The sequence below is a fragment of the Chrysochloris asiatica genome, unplaced genomic scaffold (assembly GCF_000296735.1).
Source record: "Chrysochloris asiatica unplaced genomic scaffold, ChrAsi1.0 scaffold00191, whole genome shotgun sequence".
Classification (NCBI taxonomy): domain Eukaryota; kingdom Metazoa; phylum Chordata; class Mammalia; order Afrosoricida; family Chrysochloridae; genus Chrysochloris; species Chrysochloris asiatica.
In genome coordinates, this window is record NW_006408709.1 from 3,069,528 (window position 1) to 3,093,841 (window position 24,314).

The window sequence follows — 24,314 nt, forward strand, 5'->3', positions numbered from 1 at the left end:
AGGGAGAGCATTCTGTTCTTATCTAATTGGTGGAAATCTATTTCATTTGCTTGTTTGTTATAAGTGGGTTATTAATCAAGCCTTTGCTGCTTGAAATGTGAGAAAGATACATCTTTGTTAGCTTTCTAAAAGCAATTTAGGGTCATCACCACTAAACCTACTGTGTGTAAATTCATACTTCATTGAAAAGTTGAATCTGGGATCCTGAGTTTTGTTCTCTTTGATGGAGGATGTAATGGGTATGAGTAAGCCTGTTAGGTATTTTTTTGGATAAATATTTTCATGACCAGCTAAATTTTCTTCCTTTTTTTTTTTTTTTTTTTTTGCGTCATCTCCCAAAGAACTAAGATTCCAGATGGCAAATTCTATGAATGGCAGAAACCCTGGTGGTCGAGGAGGAAACCCACGAAAAGGTCGAATTTTGGGTATTATTGATGCTATTCAGGATGCAGTTGGACCTCCTAAGCAAGCAGCAGCAGATCGCAGGACTGTGGAGAAAACTTGGAAACTCATGGACAAAGTGGTGAGTTTTGTCTCAGGTTCTTAATCCTGGGCATGATTTTTCCACATTTCTTTATACTCTTAATTTCAAGTAATTACTATTGCAACAGTTCTTTGCCTTTGGGTGACTATTTTCCTTACATTCATTCATGTGTTTTGAAAAATTAGATTCAGAGCAAACACTTTTTTTTTTTTAACCTTTTGTTCTACTTTTCATGGTTCAAAGTTCCTCTATATGACTCAGATATGCAAAGCTCTTACTGTTGCCTGATTGGTTTGTTGGTGTATATAGTCTTAGAATAGTTTGGATGTGTTTATTTTGCCTTGTGTGAAGTTGTATTGCTCTTAGATATCAAGAGTGCAAACAAATAATTTAAGAAACGCCTCTGATGAAACTCTCATGACAACTATTTGTGTGGTGCTGAAAATATTTACCTAGGGAAAGAAGAAAATCAAATTAGCCCTTAAGTGAGGAAACAGTCCTTATTTGAGAGAAATAGTTTCCATTTTGATCTTTCAGAATTCATCTTCATTAAGAAACTTTTTTTTTTTTTTGCTGTTCTTAATGGTAGAGTTACAGTTTCTTTCATCTACTATTCCATTTTGAAACAGGAAACCTTTTCGATTGCACTTTGTTTATTGTGAAAGGAAAATTTATGTTGGGGGTGGGGGTACTGAGAGTAGCAGAAAACTCTGTGGTTTCTGCATGTTGCTTTCACATGAACTAAATTTCATAAGAAGAAATTAAGTTAGATGTCATTGTTCAGGAAACTCCAGTTCAAAAGGCAACCTGAATGCCTTACAGGGATCAACCCAGAAAACTGTAACTGTCAATGCCCTGTTCTACTAACTGGCACTATACAGTAAATATGATTAAAATGTGGCTGACTGCTTTTCCAAATGATTAGCTCTTGCTTTTGAAGCAGTAACATTATCCTTTACATATTGATAAGTTTTTCATAGTACATTTTGGCTCTACTTCATAATTTTTAGGGCTAATAACAAATTAAGGAGCTCTGGTAGCGGTGGTTACGAATCGGACTGCAAACCACAAGGTCAGCAGTTCGAAACTACCAGCTGTTCCGCGGGAGAAAGATGAGGCTTTCTGCTTACGTAAAGATTTACAGCCTGGGAAACCCTGCACAGGGTCGCTATGAGTTGAAACCGACTCCATGGCACACAACAACAACAACAACAATTACAAATTTAATTGAGACTTTTCATATCTTTAGAACTACAGAAGTGGTTTGTTTATTTTTCCCCCTAATTCATTTGTAGAGTTGTGATAAACCCTCCATGCAGACCTCTGGTGGTGGTCACTTTGCTTTGGTTTGCAACTGTGTGCAAATATTGGCCATATAAAAGCCACTGTCAATAGGATTAGCAATACAAGAATGTGACAACTTTTACTTTATATTCATATATTGGAGGGTCAGAGAAAAAGAGGAAGACCCCCAATGAGGTGGATTGGCCAAGTGGCAGCATCGATGGACTCAAGCGTGGCAACAGTAGTGAGGTTGGCCCAGGATCGGGCAGTGTTTTGTTCTGCTGTGCATAAGGTCACTATGGGTTGGTATCAACTCGATGGCACCTAACAACAACAACAACAACATTGCTATAGAAAGTACAGATGGCCTATAGTGATAAATGTGGAGCCAGATGAATATCCTCAGTTTTGGCCTTCAATGTGACCTATTTAAGCTTCTGCCAATTTATACAAATTGTTATATTAAAGTGCTCCAGACAGAATGATGTCATTGTATCAGAGCATTGTAACTTTCTGCTTACGATCAGGTTTTGATTTTAGCATCGGATATTTAAGAATGAGGAGTAAACAGTTTGGCAAACTGAATATACTTGGCAGGCACAATACTAAGTTTATTTGCTTTTCTAAAGAGTATATAATTGAATGTCTTCCTTTTTGCCTAAATTATTTACCTGGGGGTTGTTGTGCATTCCGACCTATAGTGAGTACCTTCAAGTTCATTCTGACCCATAGTGAGCTTTTATAGGGTTTCCAAGGAATGGCTGGTGGGTTTGAGCTCCTGACTTTGCAGTTAGCTGTCCAGTGTGTATTCTATAGTATCACACCAGGACTCTGACTAGGGGGTTGTTGTTGTTAAGTGTTGTGGAATGGGCTCCCATTCATAGCGACCCTATATAGGAGCCACTGGTGAGCTGTAACTACTGACCTTGTGAATCAAACTAACCTTGCAGTCCAGGGCATTAACCCACAGTGCATTAAACTACAGAGAAGGAATTCAAGGAATATACTGACCTGTTATATTCATGGTCACAAATGGATTGCGTTCTACAAAAAGAGATGTTCTTCTCTGTCCATGCCCTTGTTTGGGTGTTCATCATTTGTACATGTGTGAGTATTGTTTAGAACATCAAATCAAAAAGATTTATAGAAGGAAAGGGTAAGTTATAGTAACTCTAAAGTCATAACTTTTGAAATATTTAAAAATGGACAGTATCCATCATTTTGGTCTATTACTGATTGTTAACATAAATGTTACCTACTTTAAATATTTGACTAGGAACTTTAGTAGTGTAGGGGTTACCAGTTGGGCTGCTAACCTGCAAGGTGAGCAGTTTGAAACTACCAGCTGCTCCTTGGGAGAAAGATGAGGCTTTTTTCTGTGTAAAGATTTATAGCCTGGGAAACCCTATACAAGATTATGAGTCAGAACTGATTCCATAGCACACAATCAGCAGCACCAAGAATTCAACCATGAGTTTTGCTAAAATAGATGGTTATTTGGTAGTTAATTATTTGCCATTGTTTATCTTATTAACCCATTTTGAGGGGGTCGGGTTTAAATTTCTCCACTTGAGAAACTTGATTTACAAGATAACCTATTATCTAAAGTCTCCACTTAGTGGAATTTGGGTGTGGTGTTGACAAAGGTGCATTGCTATGAATTTTCCTATTTGTTTTCACTCTGAGTATTTGTCCTGGTTTGGCACTGCAGGGTAAGCACTGGACTGCTAACTTCAAGGGTGGCGGTTCAAACCTACCAGTGGTTCCTTGGAAACCCTATATAAGATCTCTGTGAGTTGGAACACTCCCAGTGGCACTTAGCAACAGCAAGAAGTATTTGTCAGATGAAAATTGTGTATAGACTTTGTGGAGGGAAGTTCCATAATTATGAGTTCTGTATGTTTACTTTACCATATCACAGAGTAATAAAAAGGCATTGACAACTTCTAATTGGAAATATGTTTTATTGTGTAATGCAGAAACTTTCCCCACATGTGTTTATCTTTTCTTAGTTGTCAGTGGTGAAGAAAGTGGTTCATAATACCAACATGTTATTAATGATTACATCAGGAGCTTTATTATTCCAAAAGTTAATCCCTTGACAGATCACTTAACTGTTTTGTAAAATAACTGCTATAGCATGAATTAAGCTTGTGAATAGCTGAAAAAATAACCTTTAAGCCTAATTGTCAGGGATATAAAAGAGAATGTTTAGTGGGTAAACATTTTTTCTTTATGAAGCATCTTCATAAAGGCAGATAATATAATATGAAGTATAACATATTTTGCACAATTTGTACATCATACAGTTTTTTATAACGATGCAATCCCTTTGGTTATTAAGTTTCCTATGTGTATTATATACATAAGTGTTATTTACATGGGCAAACTGAAAAAATACAATAATATGAAAACCTCTTAAATTCAGTTTGTCTTAGCTACTGAAAAGTACAATAACTTGTTTATTGGGGATGATAGAGTAGTCTCCAACTGTAGAAAAAATATCTTGTAAGTATGTAATATAGATTTAACATTTCTTGGCTTCTAGAATTTAAGATGGTCAATGAGATTCCACTTTCAACTAGCTGTTATGTTTCGGAAGTCAGACTTTCTGCACTAGCTCACTGATGGTTGTTGTTGAGTGCCTTCGAGTTGGTTCTGACCCTATATAGGGTTTCCAAGGAGCTGTTGGTGAGCTTGAAGTTCAAACCAAATTGCTCAGTTAGCTTCCTTGTAAAATGTCAAGTGTTTTGTCACAGATTGTCAGTAGTGCAGAGTAAATATATTAATTGCAAAGAAGAGAATAGTTTTAGATGTAAGAGCCTCCCGCTTAGACATATTTCCTGGCGTTAACCATATGTGTCATTCATTGTTAGTTTGGCTGAAATTTCCTCAATTTAGTGGACCCCATGTGATGTAATAACAGAACTATTACTAAGCTTTGAACACACATCTAGGTTCAAATACAACCTTGTGGTCTGTTCCAAAGCTACTTATAAGACAGGATTTCTTAAACAGTAAATATTTATTGATGATCTAATATGAGTCCTGGTGTGGTGCTGTGAGTTAATGTGCTGGACTGCAATGTTGGTTTGCACTGCAAGATAGGTAGTTCAAACTCACCAGCCACTCTTCAGAAACCCTATATAAGGTCGCTTTGGGTCAGAACTGACTCGACAGCACACAACAACAACAATATGTTTCTACTAAGTGCTTTATGGGTGATAACAAAGCTAAACCAGACATTATCCTACCCTTGACCAATCAAGGCGCTTAGAGAAGAACATCAGAGCCAGGCATATAAATGGATAATTACCATGTAGTATGAAAAGGGCTGTAATATAGACTTATACAAAGTACGGAGGAAGCAGAGTAGAGTGCGCCCACCTGTCATTTAGAAGTTTTGTGTTTTTGGCCACTGATGAGACAGTTGTCTGTCTAGATTCTGCTGGCCATTGCCTTTTAGTAACAGCATTATAGCAATCCATGCTCATGTTGGAATTGCTGTGGTGAGGGTAAGGAAGTGATTGTTAGGAATGATAATTTATTAATATGAGGTTCCTGAGCGTGGTTTTTATCAGAGTCTTAGCCAGGTAATGGAAAAGAGAAACAATTTTCCATCTAATAGATGCTAAATGTTATGAGCTTACATGGTTGTTTGGGTAATTAAAAAATAGTTAATTGATGATATTTTGAAGAGCAAGTTGATTACTGGTCTACATTTGGTCTTGCTGTCCTTGTCATTTATTTGAAATTACATTACTGAAAGAATTTTCAAAAAGAGATAAAAAGTATCTTGGCATAGATGAGTGAGTGCCTCGATTGCTGCCTTACTTTCTTGAAAGATTTCAATTTTTATTTCATCAATATCTGGTGCCTTGTTTTTCTCAATTCCTTCAGTGTACCTTGAACTTCTTACTTCTGGATCATTGGCTCTTGATCATATACTACCTGTTGAAACCATTAAACATCAACCATTTCCTTTATGTACAGTGACTCTGTGTATTCCTTCCATCTTCTTTTGATGCTTTCTGCAACATTCAATAACTTTCCCAGAGAATCAAAAACAAAAATCGAGGCTTGAGTTTTTCTTCAGTTCCCTCAGCTTGAGAGATGCTGAGCGTGTTCTTCCATTTTTGGCTTTCTGACTCCGGATCTTTTCACTTATTGTTGTAATATTTCACTTTGTCTTCTTGAGCTGACCTTTGAAATTTTCTGTTCAGCTCTTGTACCTCCTCATTTCTTCCATTTGCTTTGGTATCTCTACACAGGAGAGCAAGCTTCAGTGTCTCTTTTGACATCCATTTTGATTTTTTCCTTCTTTCTTGTCTTCTTAATGATTTTTTGCTTTCTTCATGTATGATGTTCTTGATGTCATTCCACAACTCTTCTTGTCTTCGGCCTTTATCAAATCTTTACTTCAGATGGTCTCTAAAGTCAGATGGAATATATTCAAGGTCATATTTTGGCTCTTGTGGACTTGTTTTCATTTTCTTCATCTTCAGTTTGAATTTGCATCAGAGCAATTGATGGTCTGTTCCACAATCTGCCCCTGGCCTTGTTTTGACGGATGATATAGAGCTTTTCCATCATCTCTTTCTGCAGATATAGTCAGTTTGATTTCTATGTATTCCATCTCGTGCGGTCCATGTGTATAATCATCTCTTATGCTGTCTAAAGAAGGTATTTGCAATGAATAGAATCATTGATTTTGCAGAATTCTATCATGCATTCTCCAGCGTCATTTCTGTCACCAAGGCCATATTTTCCAACTACTGATCCTTCTTCTTTATTTCCAACCTTCAATTCCAATCACCAGTAATGATCAATACATCTTGATTGCAAGTTTGATTTATTTCAGATTGAATACGTTGGTAGAATTCTTCTATTTCATCAACTAATTTAGTTACCGATATTGAAAAATATAAGAGTAAATATTTTTTACTAAGTTGAACTCTTTATATCTCTGAAAATGTTGCATGTGGAGTAAAACCCTGGTTTTGGATGCCTATTGATTATTGATGTTGAGCATGTCAACCTCCTTGAACCCTCAACAAAGGGAACATCATTTCTTTGAAAATAACTCCACAAATATTCTCTCTTTATCATTAATTATTCCACATTAGCAGAATCATGGGCTTTAATAGACTTGCGTGGGTATCATAGTGCATTAACAGTTGAGATAATTTTTTCAGTAATGAGTTAGATTTTGCTTTTGTTTTCTGAAAGACATGAAACAATCCTAGAGTTTGCTACTTGCAACTTCTAGAAAGAGCCTTTGATAAATCAAAAGATTTAAAAGAATCCTAGGAAGAGACATCATGATTACTCCTTGTTTTACATATAATGGAGACCTTAATCAGTAAACTACTAACTCTCATAAAATTTTTACCATGCAGAGTTGGAGTCAACTTCTTTTTTTTCCCAACATTACTTCATATAGTCTCTTGATAGCATCATTCATTTGTCAAATCTTAACTAGATAGGCAGTCATTTATAAATAGTCATATCATACAGCAGAATAATAAATACTGTATTATAACTAAAGTGTTGTGGCATAGTGTGTGTGGAATGAAAGCCATTGGTTAGGGGTGAAAAGTTGGTGTGGAATGAAGCATAGTTGTTGTCGTGTGCCATGGAGTCGGTTTCGACTCATAGCGACCCTGTACAGGCTTTCCGAGGCTGCAAATCTTTACGAGAATAGAAAGCCTCATCTTTCTCCAGCGGAACAGCTGGTAGTTTCAAACCTATGACCTGATGGTTCGCAGCCCAATCTGTAACCACTACGCTACCAGAGCTCCTTATGTTAATTTAGCTGTTCATTGGAGAATAGTTGAGACTCAGGCTGAAGAATTGATGGATAAAGGGAGGTTACTGAATGAGAGAAGGTAAGTCAGAGAAAGATGACTGAAGCTTAGAATTTCCTATCAAGGAATTTGGACTCTTATCTTTTTCACAACAGAAAGCTATTGAGAGCTTTAAGAATAGGGAGAGGAAAACTCAAGGCTATTCTTTGGTAGATTACTCTGTTATTGCTGAAGGATAGTGTCTTACCTAATGCTGCTATAACAGAGGTACCATAAGTGGCTGACTTTAACAAATAAGTTTATTTTCTCACAGTTTAGGCAGCTGGATGTCTGAATTCAACTGGATCTAGAGGAAGGCCTTCTCTCTTTTTCAGTTCTGGAGGAAGAGTCTTGTCTTTTTTAGCTTCTGCTCTTGGACGATTTTCACGTGGCATGTTGTTGTTGTTATGTGCCGTGGAGTCGGTTCCAACTGATAGTGACCCTGTACAGGGTTTCCAAGGCTGTAAATCTTTAGGGGAGCAGAATGCCTCATCTTCCTCTCTCTCATCTCTGCTTGCTAACTTGCTTTTAATCTCTTTTATATCTCAAAAGAAACACCCTAATCCTTTCTCATTAACATAACAAAGATAACCCATTCCCAATTGGGATTATAACCAAAGGCATAGATGTCAGTATTTACACCATTTTTTAAATCTATAACAGATGGGTTTAAAGAATAGAAAGTAAAAATAGGGAGAAAGGTCAACAGGAATTAAAGTAATAGACTATTAGAAATAATGAAGAGCTGACCTAGAGAATTGATAATAGCTATAGCAAGCATTACATCAAATGTGGGAGCCAGTGTGGAGGTTTTGGTGACCCTTCTGAAACAATAGTGAAAGGGAAGATTAAGTGAAAGTGACTCTTGTGGCTGTCAGCCTTGTTGACTCTGAAGACAGTGATGCTTTTAATAAGATAAAGAAGAGGAAGAAAAAGAGGAAGTTTGGGGCTGGGCTATGATAAGTTGTTTTTCACCATGTTGACTTTGACATGCCGTGATGAAATCATTTTGATGTCAGGAAATTGAGTGTCTAGTTCAGGAGATAAGTTGAAATTGCAGGTCTATAATGGTGGTGGTGGTGGTAGTGTTTCATGGAGTCTGTTCCAACTCATAGCCACCTTGTATAGGGTTTCCGAGGCTGTAAGTCTTTCCAGGAGCAGAAAGCCTCATCTTTGTCTCACGGAACGGCTGGTAGTTTCGAACTGCTGCTGGCCTTGAGGTTAGCAGCCTGACTTGTAACCACTACGCTACCAGAGCGCCTTGAATATATAATGGTTGATAGGCATATTGGAGTAGCATCTCAAGCTGTAGAAATGATGGAATCCCAGGTGAAGTAGAAGATGCATACAGAAAAAGTCAGAGAATGACATGTTTGAGGAGTGTGTTTTCCATCATTAGATGGCAGAGAATAAGAGAGAAACCTGCAAAGAACAATGAATGGTAAGAGAAATAAGAGGACAAGAGCATATTGATTTCTTGGGTAGAAAGAGCTTCAAGGAGTTAATTTGAAGATATGTAGAAAAAAACCAAGCTGGGGATAAGAAATCATTGAATATCATTATTTAGGGGCACATGTTGGCCTTTATAAAGCAATTTTGTTTTGATAAGTGCGTGGATAGTGTAAAATTCATTCTAAAATTATGACAGCTCATGGACAGAAAGTCCTGATACCTTGTGTTGGGTAGATTTGAAATAATAATTGTTGGGGTGCTATAGGATAGGTTCATGGATGCATGGGAAGGGTTAAGGAAGAAAGTGATGTAAGATGTAAGAGAAAAAGGAATATTAGAAGTATTATCCTAGATTGTGGTATGGGAGGGAATCTTAAAATACGTCAGGTGATGGTAAGAGTGAGGAGTGAAAGAGTTCTGGTGAAGTGTCTGTAATTTAGAGATAGAATTGTAGAATCATTTCCCTTGCAAGAAACTCCTTTGTGTTCTTTGGGCCTTCAGTTAATTAGATGAGGACCACCCACATTATGGAGGTAATCTGTTCTTCTTAAGGCCAACTGATTTAATCATATCTGTATTGAAACCATTTAAAACTAGTATTTTAACGAGTCCTGGTATGGCACTGTGGCTTAATGTTCTGGACTCCAAAGTTGACTTGAACCGCAAGGTTGGTGGTTCAAGCTCACCAGCCGCTCCTTGTAAACCCTCTACAGGGTCACAATGGATCGGTTCTTATTTGAAAACCACTCTAAACTAGTATTTTAACAAAAACATTATTTAAACAACTGGGAACTAGGCACCATTGTCTAGCCAAGTCAACACATAAAATTGACAATCACATATTTGAGGGAGCTTCAAAGAATTTGTAAAAAAAATGCAATTTTAAAAAGTGGTATTTTCCCCCCAAATTGTGAAGCTCCTTCATAACTTTGCCAGAGTTTATTCACAACATTTATAAGTCAGTTAAATATCAACATTTTTAACCTAAAAAAAATGCAAAGAAAACATTAAAACATTTGTTGTTGTTAAGTGCTATTGAGTCAGTTTTGACTCATAGAAACCCTTTGTCGGTTTTCCATGGAGTGGCTGGTTGGTTGAACCACCAACCTTGTGGTTCATATCGACCTTTCGGTCCAGTGCCTGTCTGACTTATAGTGACCCTCTGCTCAACAGAAGGAAACACTACTCCTCACAATTGTTGTTATATTTGATTCCTTCTTGCTCCCACTGTGGCAGTTTATTTCACTGGGGTTCTTTCCTCTTTTATGCTGACCCTCTGCTTTACCAGTGTGATATCCTGCTCCCAGGATTGGTCTCTCATGACAACCTATCCAAAGTATGGGAGATCTTCATCTTCTTCACTTCTAAGGAACATTCTGGCTTTACTTCTTTCAAGACAGTTTTGTTTGTTCTTCTGTCAGTCCATGGCACTTTGAATATTCTGTAATACCAATATTCAGATGCATCGATTCTTCTGTAGTCTTCCTTATTCATGGTCCGGTTTTTACATGTTAATTACAAGGTCAGCAGTTTGAATTCACCAGCTACTTTGCCAGAGAAAGATGAGGCTTCTTGCTCCCATAAATATTTACAGCCTTGGAAACCCTATACAGTGTCATTATGAGTTAGAACCTATGTGATGGCATACTAGTAGTAGCATGAGTGGATTGAAAGTACCATGGCTTGGATGAGATGCACCTTAGACCTTCAGAGTGACATCTTTGATCTTGAATACTTTAAAGAGGTCATGTGTAGAAGTTTGTCTAATGCAATAAGTTGTTTGATTTCGTGACTGCTGCAGCCAGGAGTATTGATTTTGGATTTAAGCAGAATGAAGTCTTTGACAACTTTGATCTTCTCTCCATTTTTCATGATATTATTTATTGGTCCAGTTGTGAAGATTTTTATTTTCTTTACATTGAGGTGCAATCCATACTGAAGGCTGTAGTGTTTGATATTCATCAGTAAGTATTTTAAGTCCTTACTTTTAGCAAACAAGGTGTATCATCTGAATATCACAGGTTGTTACTGAGTCTTCCTTCAGTTCTGATTCCATGTTCTTCATATTATCCAACCTCTTGGATTATTTGCTTAGTATACAGATTGAGTAAGTATGATGAAAGAATACATGCCATTCCTAATTTTAAACCATTCTGTATCTCCTTGCTCTGTTCAAATGACTACCTGTTGATCTATATATAGGTTTCTCATGAGCACAGTTAAGTGTTCTGGAATATACTTATCCTATGTAATGTTATTCTGAGTTTGTTATGATCCACACAGTCGAATGCCTTTGCATAGTGAGTAAAGCAGAAGTAAATTCTCTGCTTTCAGCTAAGATCCATCTGACATCAGCAATGATATTCCTAGTTCCATGTCCTCTTCTGAATTCAGCTTGAATTTCTTGCTATCCCCTGTTGATGTTCTGCTGAAAGCATTTTTTAATTGTCTTCAGCAAAATTTTACTTGCCTGTGATATTAGTGATACTGTTTCATGTTATCTGCATTGTGCTGGGTCTCATTTCTTTGGAATGGGCACAAATATGGATGTCTTCCAATTGGTTGGATAGAGAGCTGTCTTTCAAATTTGATATAGATGAGTGAGTGTCTCCACTGTTGCATTAGTTTGGTGAAACACCTCTATTTGTATTCATTAATTCTTGGAGCCTTGCTTTCTACCAAATATTTTAAACAGGAGGAGGGGGAAATGAAGCTCACCACAAGGTGAAAGGAGAAAACATTTGGAATGTTTTGGTACATTCTGTATTCTGATTTAATGGATGTTTATAGTGGTTTCTTCTCATTATGAGTTGTGCCCATCAACATAGGAAATTCCAGAAAGCTTTGCTTTATCCACGTCTTCAATGTCAACTGTACTTTGAGATGACAGCTCTTCCCTGTTTCATTTTGAGTGCCTTCCTACCAGAAAGGTTTACACTGTTTTGCTGCTGTTGACAAGATTTTCAATGATTAAGCATTCAAACATGGTCTGCATCACCTTCATAATCTAAGTCTGGAAGCTCTGCTGCAATCTGACTCTGCAGGTATTTGAAATACTGATGACATAGCTTCCAGCATCATGACATCGCAGACACCACAGTATGTCAGACTGACCTAGGAGTGGTGGTCAGACATCTAAACAGATAGAAAAAGCAGATGTATGTTGTAATGACGAGAGTACTGGTGTGACACTGTGGGTTAACGCACTGGACTGTAAAATCGCTTTGAACTGTAAGGTCGGAGGTTCAAGTTCACTGGCTGCTCCAGAAACCCTATACAGGGTCGCTACAGGTCAAAACCGAATCTATGGTATTTAACAACAACAGTGTAATGGAGAGTTTACCTAATTCTAAAGTTCAGACATCAGGGTTCTGATCCAGTGATCTTAGCAGATAAAACTATACTTTGTTTTAGTATTGCCATGTTAGAATGAGGAGATTGTCTTGGTGATCTCCAAGATCTGCTTTAGCTCTAGAATCCTTTGCGTTATATGATTATAATGAGATTTTAATCCTAAATCCAGTACTAAATGTTTTCTCCTTTCACCTTGTGGTGAGCTTGATTTCTCCCTCCTCCTGTTTAAAATATTTGTTTTAGGAAAACAATTTTTCTTTCCCAGACTTTCTCAGTTCTTTGCATATAGCAGGTACTCAATAAATATTTATTGAATTGAATTTGACCTGCTTAGAAGTCATGGGCCTAGTATAGCATTATTCATTTCAGTTGGAGCTGTCGTAAATCACTGAGTTTAATAGTAATCTGATGGATGAGCTGTACACTCAGCCGTATATAGTAGTCCAGCATTGTATATTATGCTTTTCCAAGTTTTGAAAGCAGTGTGGCCTACAAGCGCCTTGATGAACTGACTCTAGTCTGTTTCAGATCTTGTACCACTCACGTATAGACTGACTATATTCCCACATTATAGAATGTATAATTTCTTAACATTCTGGGATCTCTTGTGTGGCTTAAGCCTTTCCACATACCTTTGCCTGTAATGCTGTTTTTGACAAATTCAGATAAGCTTTTTGTGCCCAGCCCATGAAGTAGTTTTGAGTGAAAGTCTAGTTTTCTTTGGTAGCATTTTATATTCTTTTCTGTTGTTGTTGTTAAGTGTCGTAGAGTCGCTTCCGACCCATAGCGACCCTGTAAAGGGTTTCCAAGGAGCCAGCTGGTGAAGTTGAACCACTGACCTTGCAGTTCAAATCAACTTTGTAGTCCAGTGCATTAACCCACACTGCCACACCAGGACTCCTTCTTCTCCATTAACAGTAATTAAATTCTACTTTTTAAAAAAATTTTAAAGCTATTGGTCTTCCACCTAAGTAACCTTGGTAGTGTAGTTGTTAAAGCTTTTGACTGTTAAATAAATTATCAGTGGTTCAATTTACCAGTTTCTCCTTAGGAGAAATATGTGACACTTTGTTACTATAAAGATTACAGTCTGGGAGAATCTATGGGATGGTTGTACTCTGTTGTCTAGTGTTATTGTGAGTAATCAATTTAAAGACAGTGGGTTTCGGTCTTCTACTAGGCACTCTGAGGACCAGGTCTTATTCCTTTCTGTATTTCCTAAGGTCTAAAACAATACCTTCACATAACTATTTGTTTAATTAACAAATGGGTCTCAAAGTTCATATGAAATTGCAAATAGAATAAAATAAAAATGTAAATGAGTTTAGCAGTTATCATTAATTATATGCCAAATTCTAATTAAATTGTGATATATTTAGAAAGAAGATCAGCCTAAGATTCAGAAGATACCAGCTCTTGTGTTGGATTAATGATTTTATAATAGTTCTTTAATCTTTGTAGTTTTTAGTTTCTTTATCTGGAAATGAATAGATTGGATGGTATCTTTATCAGATCCCTTAGAGCAAGAATTACATTGCTCTTAAGTTAATTATAGAGAACTACTTCTCCTCTGCCAGACTCCTTGAGGCAGGAAGCATATCCTAATCATCTGTAATTCCTTGGCATTAAACTCTATACCTGATACATAGTAGTTATTCCAATAATTTTACTGAACAAAGCATTACATTCTCAAGAAGACCTATAATTTTATATAAAGTAAATGAGAAAAAGCCTGGTATGAATATTGAATTAAAATTCTATCAAACTTAAAACTTTCTATGAAAGAAAAGTTATTAGAAATGCTTGAAAAAAGTGCCCCAGGAACATTTTTTATTTATCAGTTAAAAAATTCACCAGTGGAAGAAATCAACTTGAAGCTTCCTGGTCCCTAACTAGAAGTTAATAATTTATTAATCTGTGACATGCTTTACCAAGTTTTACGTTGTTGAGATTAAACCGTGCCTGCTGAAAGCTGTTGGTTGCTGGATTTGTATAACTTTTATACGCTTTTGATAGTATCTTTTTAAATAAATACTGAAAAATTGTATCCTATTTCAACAGGATTTATCATATCATTGCCTATTTGACACTTAGTTAGTTTTTAAGAGAAAATGAGCTTCTCTAGTTTTATCAAAGTATCAGCAAAAAAAAGGGGGGGTTATTCCTTATCAGCTAATTTGACTATTTTTTGTAAATTTTTGGTATTGTTTGATAAATGAGATGCTTACTCTTTAACATAAGAGTATGTTAAAGAATTTCTTTAGGAAATCAAAATAATATTCTTATGTTTGAGTTAAGTCTGTATGTTTGGATTATTAATTTGAATACTATAAGAGTTTAGTCCTGAAAAGAAATAAAATAATACAGTCAAAATATATGTATACAATATACATAAAAAGTGCTTCAAAATCAAACAATCCATCCATTCACCCATTTATTAATATGTGCTATGTGCTAGACAGTTCTGTTTTAGGTAATGTATACAAAGAGCACACCACTTGTCTGATAGTTTGTTTTATTATGGTGACTTGCATGTTGTTGTGATTCTAGAAGGTATGCCATTAGTATTTTAAATAGCAGCAGGGAACACCCACGGTGGACAGGTTTCAGCTGTGTTTCCAGAGTAAGAGAGACTAGCAAGGAGAGGAAAATGACTTAAGAATATTTAGTCACTGAAGACCTTATGAATAGCAGTAGAACTCTGTCAGAGAGCACAAAAATATTGAATATTAACATAGCACCAGGGTATCATCAGTTATTGTGCCAGAAGGTGAGCCTCTCAGGATGGAGGGCACTCCAAATATGACTGGGGAAGAGCTGCCTCCTCAAAGTAGAATTCACCATGATGACTTGCACAGAATAAAGCTTTCTGGACCCTTATTTGCTGATGGGTCACAATTCAAAATGAGGAAAAAAGCTATAAGCATCAATAATAATTGGAACATGGAATGTATGATGTATGAATCTAGGAAAATTGGAAATTGTCAAAAATGGCAGTATTTTCCTGTAACACCATAACTCAAAAGCATCAGTTTTTCTATGGTCTTCTTTGTTCACTGTCCAATTTTCGCATGCATATGAGGTTATTGAAAAATACCATGGTTTGGATCAGGTGCATCTTATTCCTCAACCTGACATTTTTGCTCTTTGACAAGTTAAAGAGGTCGTGTGCAGCAGATTTCGTTTGATTTTGTTACTGCTGCTTCTATGAGTGTTGATGTTGGATCAGAGCAAAATGAAGTCTTTGACAACTTCAATCTTTTCTCCGTATATATGGATGTTGTTTATTGGTCAAGTGGTGAAGATTTTTGTTTCATTTACATTGAGGTACAGCTCATACCTAAGGCTGTGTACTTTGATCTTCATCGGTAAGTATTTTAAGTCCTCTTCACTTTCAGCAACAAGGTTGTATCATCTGCATATCGCAGGTTGTTAATGAGTCTTCCTCCAATCCTGATGCCATGTGTTTCTTCATATAATATAGCTTCTTGGATTATTTCCTCAACATACAAACTGAAGTATGGTGAAGTATACAAACCTGATACACACCTTTCCTAATTTTAAAACATTCAGTGTTCCCTTGTTGTGTTTGAATAAGCCTCTTGGTCTATGTACAGATTCCTCATGAGCACATTTAAGTGTTCCAGAATACTCATTCTCCGTAATGTTACCCGTTGCTTGTCTTGAGCCAAACAAATGAAAGCCTTTGCGTATTCAGTAATGTTCAGGTTAACATCTTTCTGGTAATCTCTGCTTTTAGTCAAGATCCATCTGACATCAGCAATGATAGCCCTCATTCCATATCCTCTTCTGAATCCAGCTTGAACCTCTGGGAGCTTCTCTGTCAATATATGGCTGCAGCCGTTTTTGAATTATCTTTTAGCAAAATTTTACTTGCATGGAGTATTAATGCTATTGTCCAATTGTTTATGCATTCCTCTGGGTCACCTCTCTTTGACATGGGCAGAAATGTTGATCTCTTCCAATCATTTGCTCAAGTAGTTGTCTTCCAAATTTCTTTGCACAGATGAGTGAGTGCTTCCAGTGCTACATTAGTTTGTTGAAAGATTTCAATTTGTATTCCATCAATTCCCCACACCTTGTTGTTTGCCAATGCCTTCAATTCACCTTGGACATCTTTCTTCAGTATCATTGGGTTTTGATCATATGCTGCCTCTTGAAATCGTTGAACATCGACTATTTCATTTTGTACAGTGACTCTGTGTATTCCTTCCATCTTCTTTTGATAGTTTCTGCATCATTCAGTATTTTGCCCATAGAATCCTTAAGTATTTCATATTGAGACATAATTTTTTTCCTTCAGTTCCCTCAGCTTGAGTGTGTTCTTTTCCTTTGGTTTTATAATTCCAGGTCTTTGCACAATTTGTTATAATATATTTGACCATGTCTTCTTGAACTGACCTTTGAAATTTTCTATTCAACTCTTTTGCCTCCTCATTTCTTCCCATTGTTTAGCATATCTACACTGGAGAGCACAAGTTTCAGAGTCTCTTCTGACACGCATTTTGGTCTTTCCCTTTTTATTTACCTTTAGATTTCTAACTATATGTTCTTAATGTCATTCCACAACTTCTTGTCTGTGGTCTTTGTGACTAATGCATTAAATCTGTTCCTATGATGATCTAGAAATTCAGGTCAGATACATTCAAGGTCATATTTAGGCTCTTGTAGACTTGTTTTAATTTTCTTCAGCTTCAGTCTGAACTGTATATGAGCAGTTGTTGGTCTGTTTCATATTCTCCCCCTGACCTTGTTTTGGCTGATGATATGGAGCTTTTCCACAGATATTTTCTATTTGATTTTTATGTATTCCATCTGGTGAGGCCCATGTATATAGTCATTTTTTATGTTGTTTAAAAAAGGTATTTCAATGGAGAAATCATTTGTCTTGCAAATTTTATCATGCTCTCTACAACACTGTGTCTGTCACCAAGGCCGTATTTTCCAACAACTGATCCTTCCCCTTAGTTTCTAACTCACCAGTAATTATCATAGAACTTGATTGCCTGCTTGATAAATTTCAGACTTAACTTGGTAGAATTCTTCAATTTCATCATCACTGACTTTAGTGGTTGGTACTTAAATTTAAATAATAGTGGTATAGACTGGTCTTCCTATTATGCTTCCTATATTATGTATGGATATTGTCCTAACACAGATACTTCAATACGTACTTCAGTATAGATCTTGGTATGTTCTTTTTGATGGTGAATGTGACATCATTCCTCTTCAGTTTGTTATTCCCAGCATAGTAAACCATATGATTGTCAGATTAAAAATGGCCAATACCAGTCCATTTCAGCTCACTAATGCCTAAGATACCAGTGTTTATGAGTTCCATTTCATTTTATACAATTTCCACTTTTCTTGGGTTCATGCTTTGTACATTCCGTGTCCTGAAAGCTTTACTGCATGTATATTATTACGGTTAACTCTACTTTTAGAAGGCATCTCTTTTGCAGTTGTATTTTGAGTCCCTTCCAACCTGAGAGACTCATCTTCTGACACTGTATCTGACAATATTCTGGCGCTCCTCATAATCTTTCGGAATTAAAGAATCTGGTGTTCACAGTATTCCACTGTTATTAAGACTTTCAGTGACTAATTATGCGGAAGTAATTTGTGTCTTCTTTTTCCTACTCTGTCTTCATTTGGAAACTCAGTTGAAACCTGTCCACTGTGGGTGAACTTGCTAGTATTCAAAATACCTGTGGCATATCTTCCAGCATCACAGCAACATGCAAGCCATCATAATACGACAAACTGACGTACGAATGATCGAAGCAATCTATAGATATAACATAATCCCAATCTAAATTCCAACATAATTCTTTAATAGAATGGAAAAAAAGTCATCTAATTTTATATAGAAAGTAAAGAGAGCTTGGTTAAGTAAAGCACTGCTTAAGAAGAACAGTATTGGAGCCCTCTCATTTCCTGATCTCAAAGAATACTACACAGCCATAGTGGTCAAAACAGCTTGATATTGGTACAATGAACGATACATAGATAAATAAAACAGTCAGCTGATCTTTGACAAAGTATAAAAGCATATTAAATGGGGAAGAGATAGTCTTTCCAACAAATGGTGCTGGTAGAATTGCAAATCCATTTGCAGAAGAATAAAACAAGACCCATATCTTTCACTGTACACTAAGGAAATAATGTGGAGTAAAGACCTAAATGTAAAGAAAGCCTTAAACTATAAAGATCATGAAAAATAGGGACAAACTTGGGAGTTTTCATCAATGGCATAAATGCACTGCCAACCATTGCACCAAACACACAAATAGCAGAAGATAGATTAGGTGACTGGGACCTCCTAAAAATTAGATACTTAGGTGCATGAAAAGATTTCACCAAAAGAGTAAATAGGGACACAACAGACTGAAAAATTTTTTGCAACAATGTCAGACAGGGTACTAATCTCTTAAAATGTATAGAAAACTTCAACACATCTACAAGAAAAAGGCTAACAACCCAGTTAGAAAATGGACATAGGACGTGAACAGACACTTCACTAAAGAATACATTCTGGCAACCAACAAGCATATGAAAAAATGCTCATGATCATTAGCCTTTGTTGTTTTTGTTATGTGCCGTGGCATCGGTTCTGACTCATAGCGACCCTGTACAGGGTTTCCGAGGCTGTAAATCTTTTTGGGAGCAGAAAGCCTCATCTTTCTCCTGTGGAACAGCTGGTAATTTGAAACTGCTGACCTTAAGGTTCGCAGTCCGATTCGTAACCACTACGCTACCAGAGCTCTATCATTATTAGCCTTTACAGAGATGCAAATCAAAACATAATGAAATAATAGCAAAGTTCTATGAAACAGAAAACAACAAATATCATATGCAAGTGCAATTTTACAGCAGCTAATTCAAACAGCTTCAGTATTGATAGAGAATTACAAGAGGTTCAACTGGATACAGATGAAGATGTGGAATGAGGAATATTAGTGCTGACATTAGATGGATCTTAGATGAAAGCAGATAATACCGTAGAGATGTTAACTTGTGTTTTACCAATTATGCAAAGACTTTCGGCTGTGTGGATCATGACAAGCTATGGATAACATTTCGAAGAGTGGGTATTCCAGAACTTGGTTGTGCTCATGAGGAACCTATACATAGAACAAAAGGCAGCTGTTGGAACAGAACAAGGGGATACTGAATGGTTGGAAATCAGGAAAGGTGCACATCAGGGTTGTATCCTTTCACTGCCTTATCAGTTCATACACTGAGCAAATAATCTAAGAAGGTGTATAATGTGAAGAAAAGTATGGCATCAGGATGGGAGGAAGACTCACTAACAACCTGCTGTATGCAGATGTTACAATCTTGTTTGCTGAAAGTGAAGAGGACTTAAAATACTCAATGATGAAGGTCAAAGACCACAGCCTTCAGTAAAGATTGCATCTCAATGTAAAGGAAACAAAAATACCCACTACTGAACCAGTAAATAACATTGATAGCTTTATATGCATGTGGAAGTTGGACAGTGAATAAGAAAGACCTTGGAAGAATTGGTGCATTTGAATTGTGGTATTGGAGAAGAGTATTAAAAGTACCATGGACTGATGTAAGAACAAATAGATCTGTGTTGTAAGATGTACAACCAGAATGCTCCTTAGAAGTCAGGATGGCCAGATGTCATCTCTCAGATTTCGGATATATTATCAGATAGAACCAGTCCCTGGAAAAGGATATCATACTTGGTAAAGTGGGGTTCAGAGAAGAGGAAGATGCCAAATGAGATGTATTGGCATAGTGGTGCAAAATAGGCTCAATCTTATCAACAATGATAAAAGATAGTGCAGGACCCTGCATTCTTTCATTATGTTGTGTTGTTATTATATATATCATATAATATTGTTATGATTCGGAATTGAGTAGAGGTCACCTGGCAACAACAGTGTTATACAAAGAAGAGGAACATATGATAATGTGTTAGATTAATGTGAGAAATGGTTGGTTTAATTTAGGGAATAGGGGTTGATGCTTGTTTAATTTGAGGCAGATTCTTTTCAGTACAAAAAATGATAAGGTTTTTTTTTTGTTTTCTTTTTTGAAGAAAGTAAGATACTAAGTATGATTGCCCTTACTTCATTTTATTGTTTCCTTGATTTATTGTTTATAGTTCTTGAACCAGGCACATTTATAGCCAAGAAAAATCCATGTTTTGTGGAATCTGAAGCATACAATTTAAATTACAAGGCCCCTTTAAAGAAATAAGAAATACAAATAACAATGTACAAACACGCAATTAGATATTAAAATGGATTTTGTTTAGAATAACTTAGTCACAGCAAATTAAAAATTTTGAAAAGGTGACAAATCTAGCAACATAGAAAAGTCCGAGAAATAATGTAGACTGCTTTGATCCTCTTCTGTGAACATACATACAGTACTGGATGCCATATACGTGGTCAGGTGGCAAATTTGAAATTGTCTATCCTTTCCTCATACTGGGCTATTTAGTACTGTGGGCACTTGAAGTATTCCTGAAGACTTAAAAAAAAAAAAAAAAAAAAAGACACTAATTAAGCTATTTGCTGAAGTGACTAAGGAGCCTGGTAGCATAGTGGGTTACTAGTTGGGCTGCTCACTGTGCAATCAGCAGTTAGAATATATCAGCTGCTCTGTGGGAGAAAGATGAGGGTTTCTGCTCTCCTTGGAAACCCTATACCAGGTTACTGTGAGTTGGAACCGACTTGGCAGTACACAACCATTACCACTACCACCACAGAAATGACTATGTGTCCCACATATATTTTCCACTACACCATTCTTACTAAATATTTCTCCAATTCAAGTTTACATTAATTAGATCCCACAAATGCCCTTGACTGCTCCATTGCAAACTTGTTGTTATGTGCCATTTAGTCGGTTTTGACTCTTAGCAACCCTGTATAGGGCTTCTGAGGAGCAGCTGGTGTGTTTGAACTGTGGCCCTTGCTGCCCAAACTGACCTTGTTGTCCAGTGTATTATCCTCCAGTGACACATCAGGACTCTATTGCCACCTTAATAGGAGGTTGAATATGCTAAAAAAGTAAGTATATTGGAAGAAGACTGTAATCTTAACCAATTGTGCTTATATCTTTTTCATGAAAATTATATTTTAAAAATTATGATTCAGACCTTAGAAGATGACCATCCATGTTAACGGTCATTAGCTTCATCATACCTATCTGTTACCTTCAAGTGGATTCCTACTCATAGCAACGCTACAGGACAGAGTAGAACTGCTCTGTAGGGTTTCCAAGGCTGTACTGGTAGCGTAGTGGTTACGAATCGGGCTGTGAACCTTAAGGTCAGCGGTTCGAAACTACCAGCTGCTCCACGGGAGAAAGATCAGGCTTTCTACTCCCGTAAAGATTTACACCCTCGGAAACCCTGTACAGGGTCGCTATGGGTCGAAACCGACTCGACGGCACTTAACAACAACTCTAATTTATGGAAATAGCGTGTCACAGCTTTCTGTTGCAGGGCAGCTGGTAGCTCTGAACTGCACCCAAGAGCTTAACCATTGTGCCACCAAGGTTTGCTTTTTGTAAGAGTGCTATGAAGTTCCAGAGTGTATATTGTTGTTGTTGTTGGTGTGCCGTGGAGGCTGTAAATCTTTATGGGAGTAGAAAGCCTCATCTTTCTCCCACAAAACCGCTGGTAGTTTCAAACTGCTGACCTTCAGGTTAGCAGTCTGACTTGTACCCACTACGCTACCAGAGCTCCTTATAGTTTTAATACTCTGTAATTCTCAGTGATTTACTTAATTTTTATTTTTAATTTCAGGATTCTTTTTGTTCTCGTTGTTGTTGTTAAGTGCCGTCAAGTTGGTTTCTGAGGAGCAGCTGGTGAGCTTGAACTGCCAACTGTGCAGTTCAAACGGCTTTGCAGTCTGGTGCATTAACCCACAGTGCCACACCACTACTCCTTGTTCTCATTAAAGGAGTAAAAATGAGCTTGAGAAACTCTGGGATAAATCACATGAATACATATAAGTTAATTTATATACTTATATTTAATTTACATAGTGGAACAACTAACATTTTCTTGCTGGCAGAAGGTATCTTCAATTCTGCAGGCAGTCCTGAATGCCCCAGTGGTTAAGTACCACCTGTGGATGACTGAACCGTTATATAGCATGTTTATGGGTATAGTTGTAAGTAAGGGGAAGTGGAAAAGACTAGTTCTGGCCTGACACCCATTTACAACTTAATGACTCAGTTATTAAAATTGTGCTCTTTGTTTTATTGTCCTTTGGGAAAATATGCCAAAACATTAATTAGAATCCATGAACGAGCTTTAGCAGGAGTTCAGTGTAGTAAAATAATGTTTAAAGAAGAGGCCCATTTCCTCATTTTTATTTAAAACAAGACTATTAGTGGTATACAGTGATTAGTATGCAGGGATTCTATTAAGCTGTGAATAATTGGGCATTTATAGTAAAGAGACTGAGAATATTAGGGATTGATAGTAAGAATGATACAGGAAAGGCTGAATGGAAGAAGGAAAGAGGATTTAATTACATTAAAGCAGATGTTAATTTACCAGTTATTTGTAGATAGTAATAATTTAATATAATATTTTTTACTATAGAAAATGAAGAAACAGTACTTAATTATATAAATGTATAATGTTTTTTGGAATAATGAATTGGGATTCCTATGAAAATGTCTTATTTCTGTCTTTTTTTTTTTTTTTTTTTTTTAGGTGAGACTGTGCCAAAATCCCAAACTTCAGTTGAAGAATAGCCCACCATATATACTTGATATTTTACCTGATACATATCAACATTTACGACTTATATTAAGTAAATATGATGATAACCAGAAACTTGCCCAACTCAGTGAGAATGAATATTTTAAAATTTACATTGATAGTCTAATGAAAAAGTCAAAACGGGCGATACGACTCTTTAAAGAAGGCAAGGAGAGAATGTATGAGGAGCAGTCCCAGGACAGGTAAGAATATTTCATTTGGTTTTTATTTTTAAAGTCATTCATGCCGCTTTTTTCATTATAGTTAACATAAATGTCACTGTCTACTTGTTTTCCAGAAGTGTCATTCTGTTTGTGTATTTGCTTTTCACATGCCTTAGAGGTTGTACATTTGCATACTTTTGTTTATGGTAGTAACTAGTTCTTCATATAGTGTTCTTACGATGCAGCCTTGATCTGCGCATGAGAGATGTGCAGTCAGAGACATTGCTTCATATCTCCAAACATTGACTATCAATGAGAAAATGATTTTAGGACATAGCGTAGTGGTTACGAATCGGGCTGTGAACCTCAAGGTCAGCAGTTCGAAACTACCAGCCGCTCCGCGGGAGAAAGATGAGGCTTTCTACTCCCGTAAGGATTTACACCCTCGGAAACCCTGTACAGGGTCGCTATGGGTCGGAACCAACTCCACGGCACTTAACAACAACAACAACAAGCGCCTAATAGCAAAGACCAAAGTAATATCTGAATCTGCATTTTGTAGTCAAGATTTTTGGTTTAGGGACTGCTCATTAAAGTTTACTATTTAGCTATTTCAGTATGAAATAATTTGATTTATTTTAAACCAAATGTAGTCATCATTTTCCATTTTTGGAGTCTTTCAAAATATATCTAGAATAGCTGTTACTAATGGTAGTCCATTTAGATTTTCAAATTGGAAAAAAAATCAAACTATGAGGGTCTTATCATTAGTTAAGCTAAATTTGGGTGTAAGACGTTTAACATCTCTGGATTTTGTTGTTGTTAGCAGCTGTTGTGTTGATCCCTGACTCATATTGACCACATGCAAAATGGGGGAAAAAAAAAACCACCCAAAAACAAAAGCTTGCTAATCTTGCACCATCTTGCACATACATCCCTATGTTCCG

The 24,314-nt window shown here is 36.6% G+C and overlaps 1 protein-coding gene across 2 annotated transcripts in view; it reads left to right on the forward strand.

Annotated features, from left to right (window-relative positions):
• Positions 1-346: 346 nt before the first annotated feature.
• CBLB (Cbl proto-oncogene B, E3 ubiquitin protein ligase) overlaps positions 347-24,314 on the forward strand; it is a 326,701-nt gene continuing 302,733 nt past the window's right edge. The window contains exons 1-2 of one of the 2 annotated variants that reach the window (XM_006872287.1): positions 347-523; positions 23,156-23,406. In XM_006872287.1, the coding sequence (XP_006872349.1) occupies positions 356-523; positions 23,156-23,406 (419 nt within the window). In that variant the 5' untranslated portion in view covers positions 347-355. The remainder of the gene's footprint in view (positions 524-23,155; positions 23,407-24,314) is intronic. The other variant, XM_006872286.1, reaches the window with a different exon arrangement.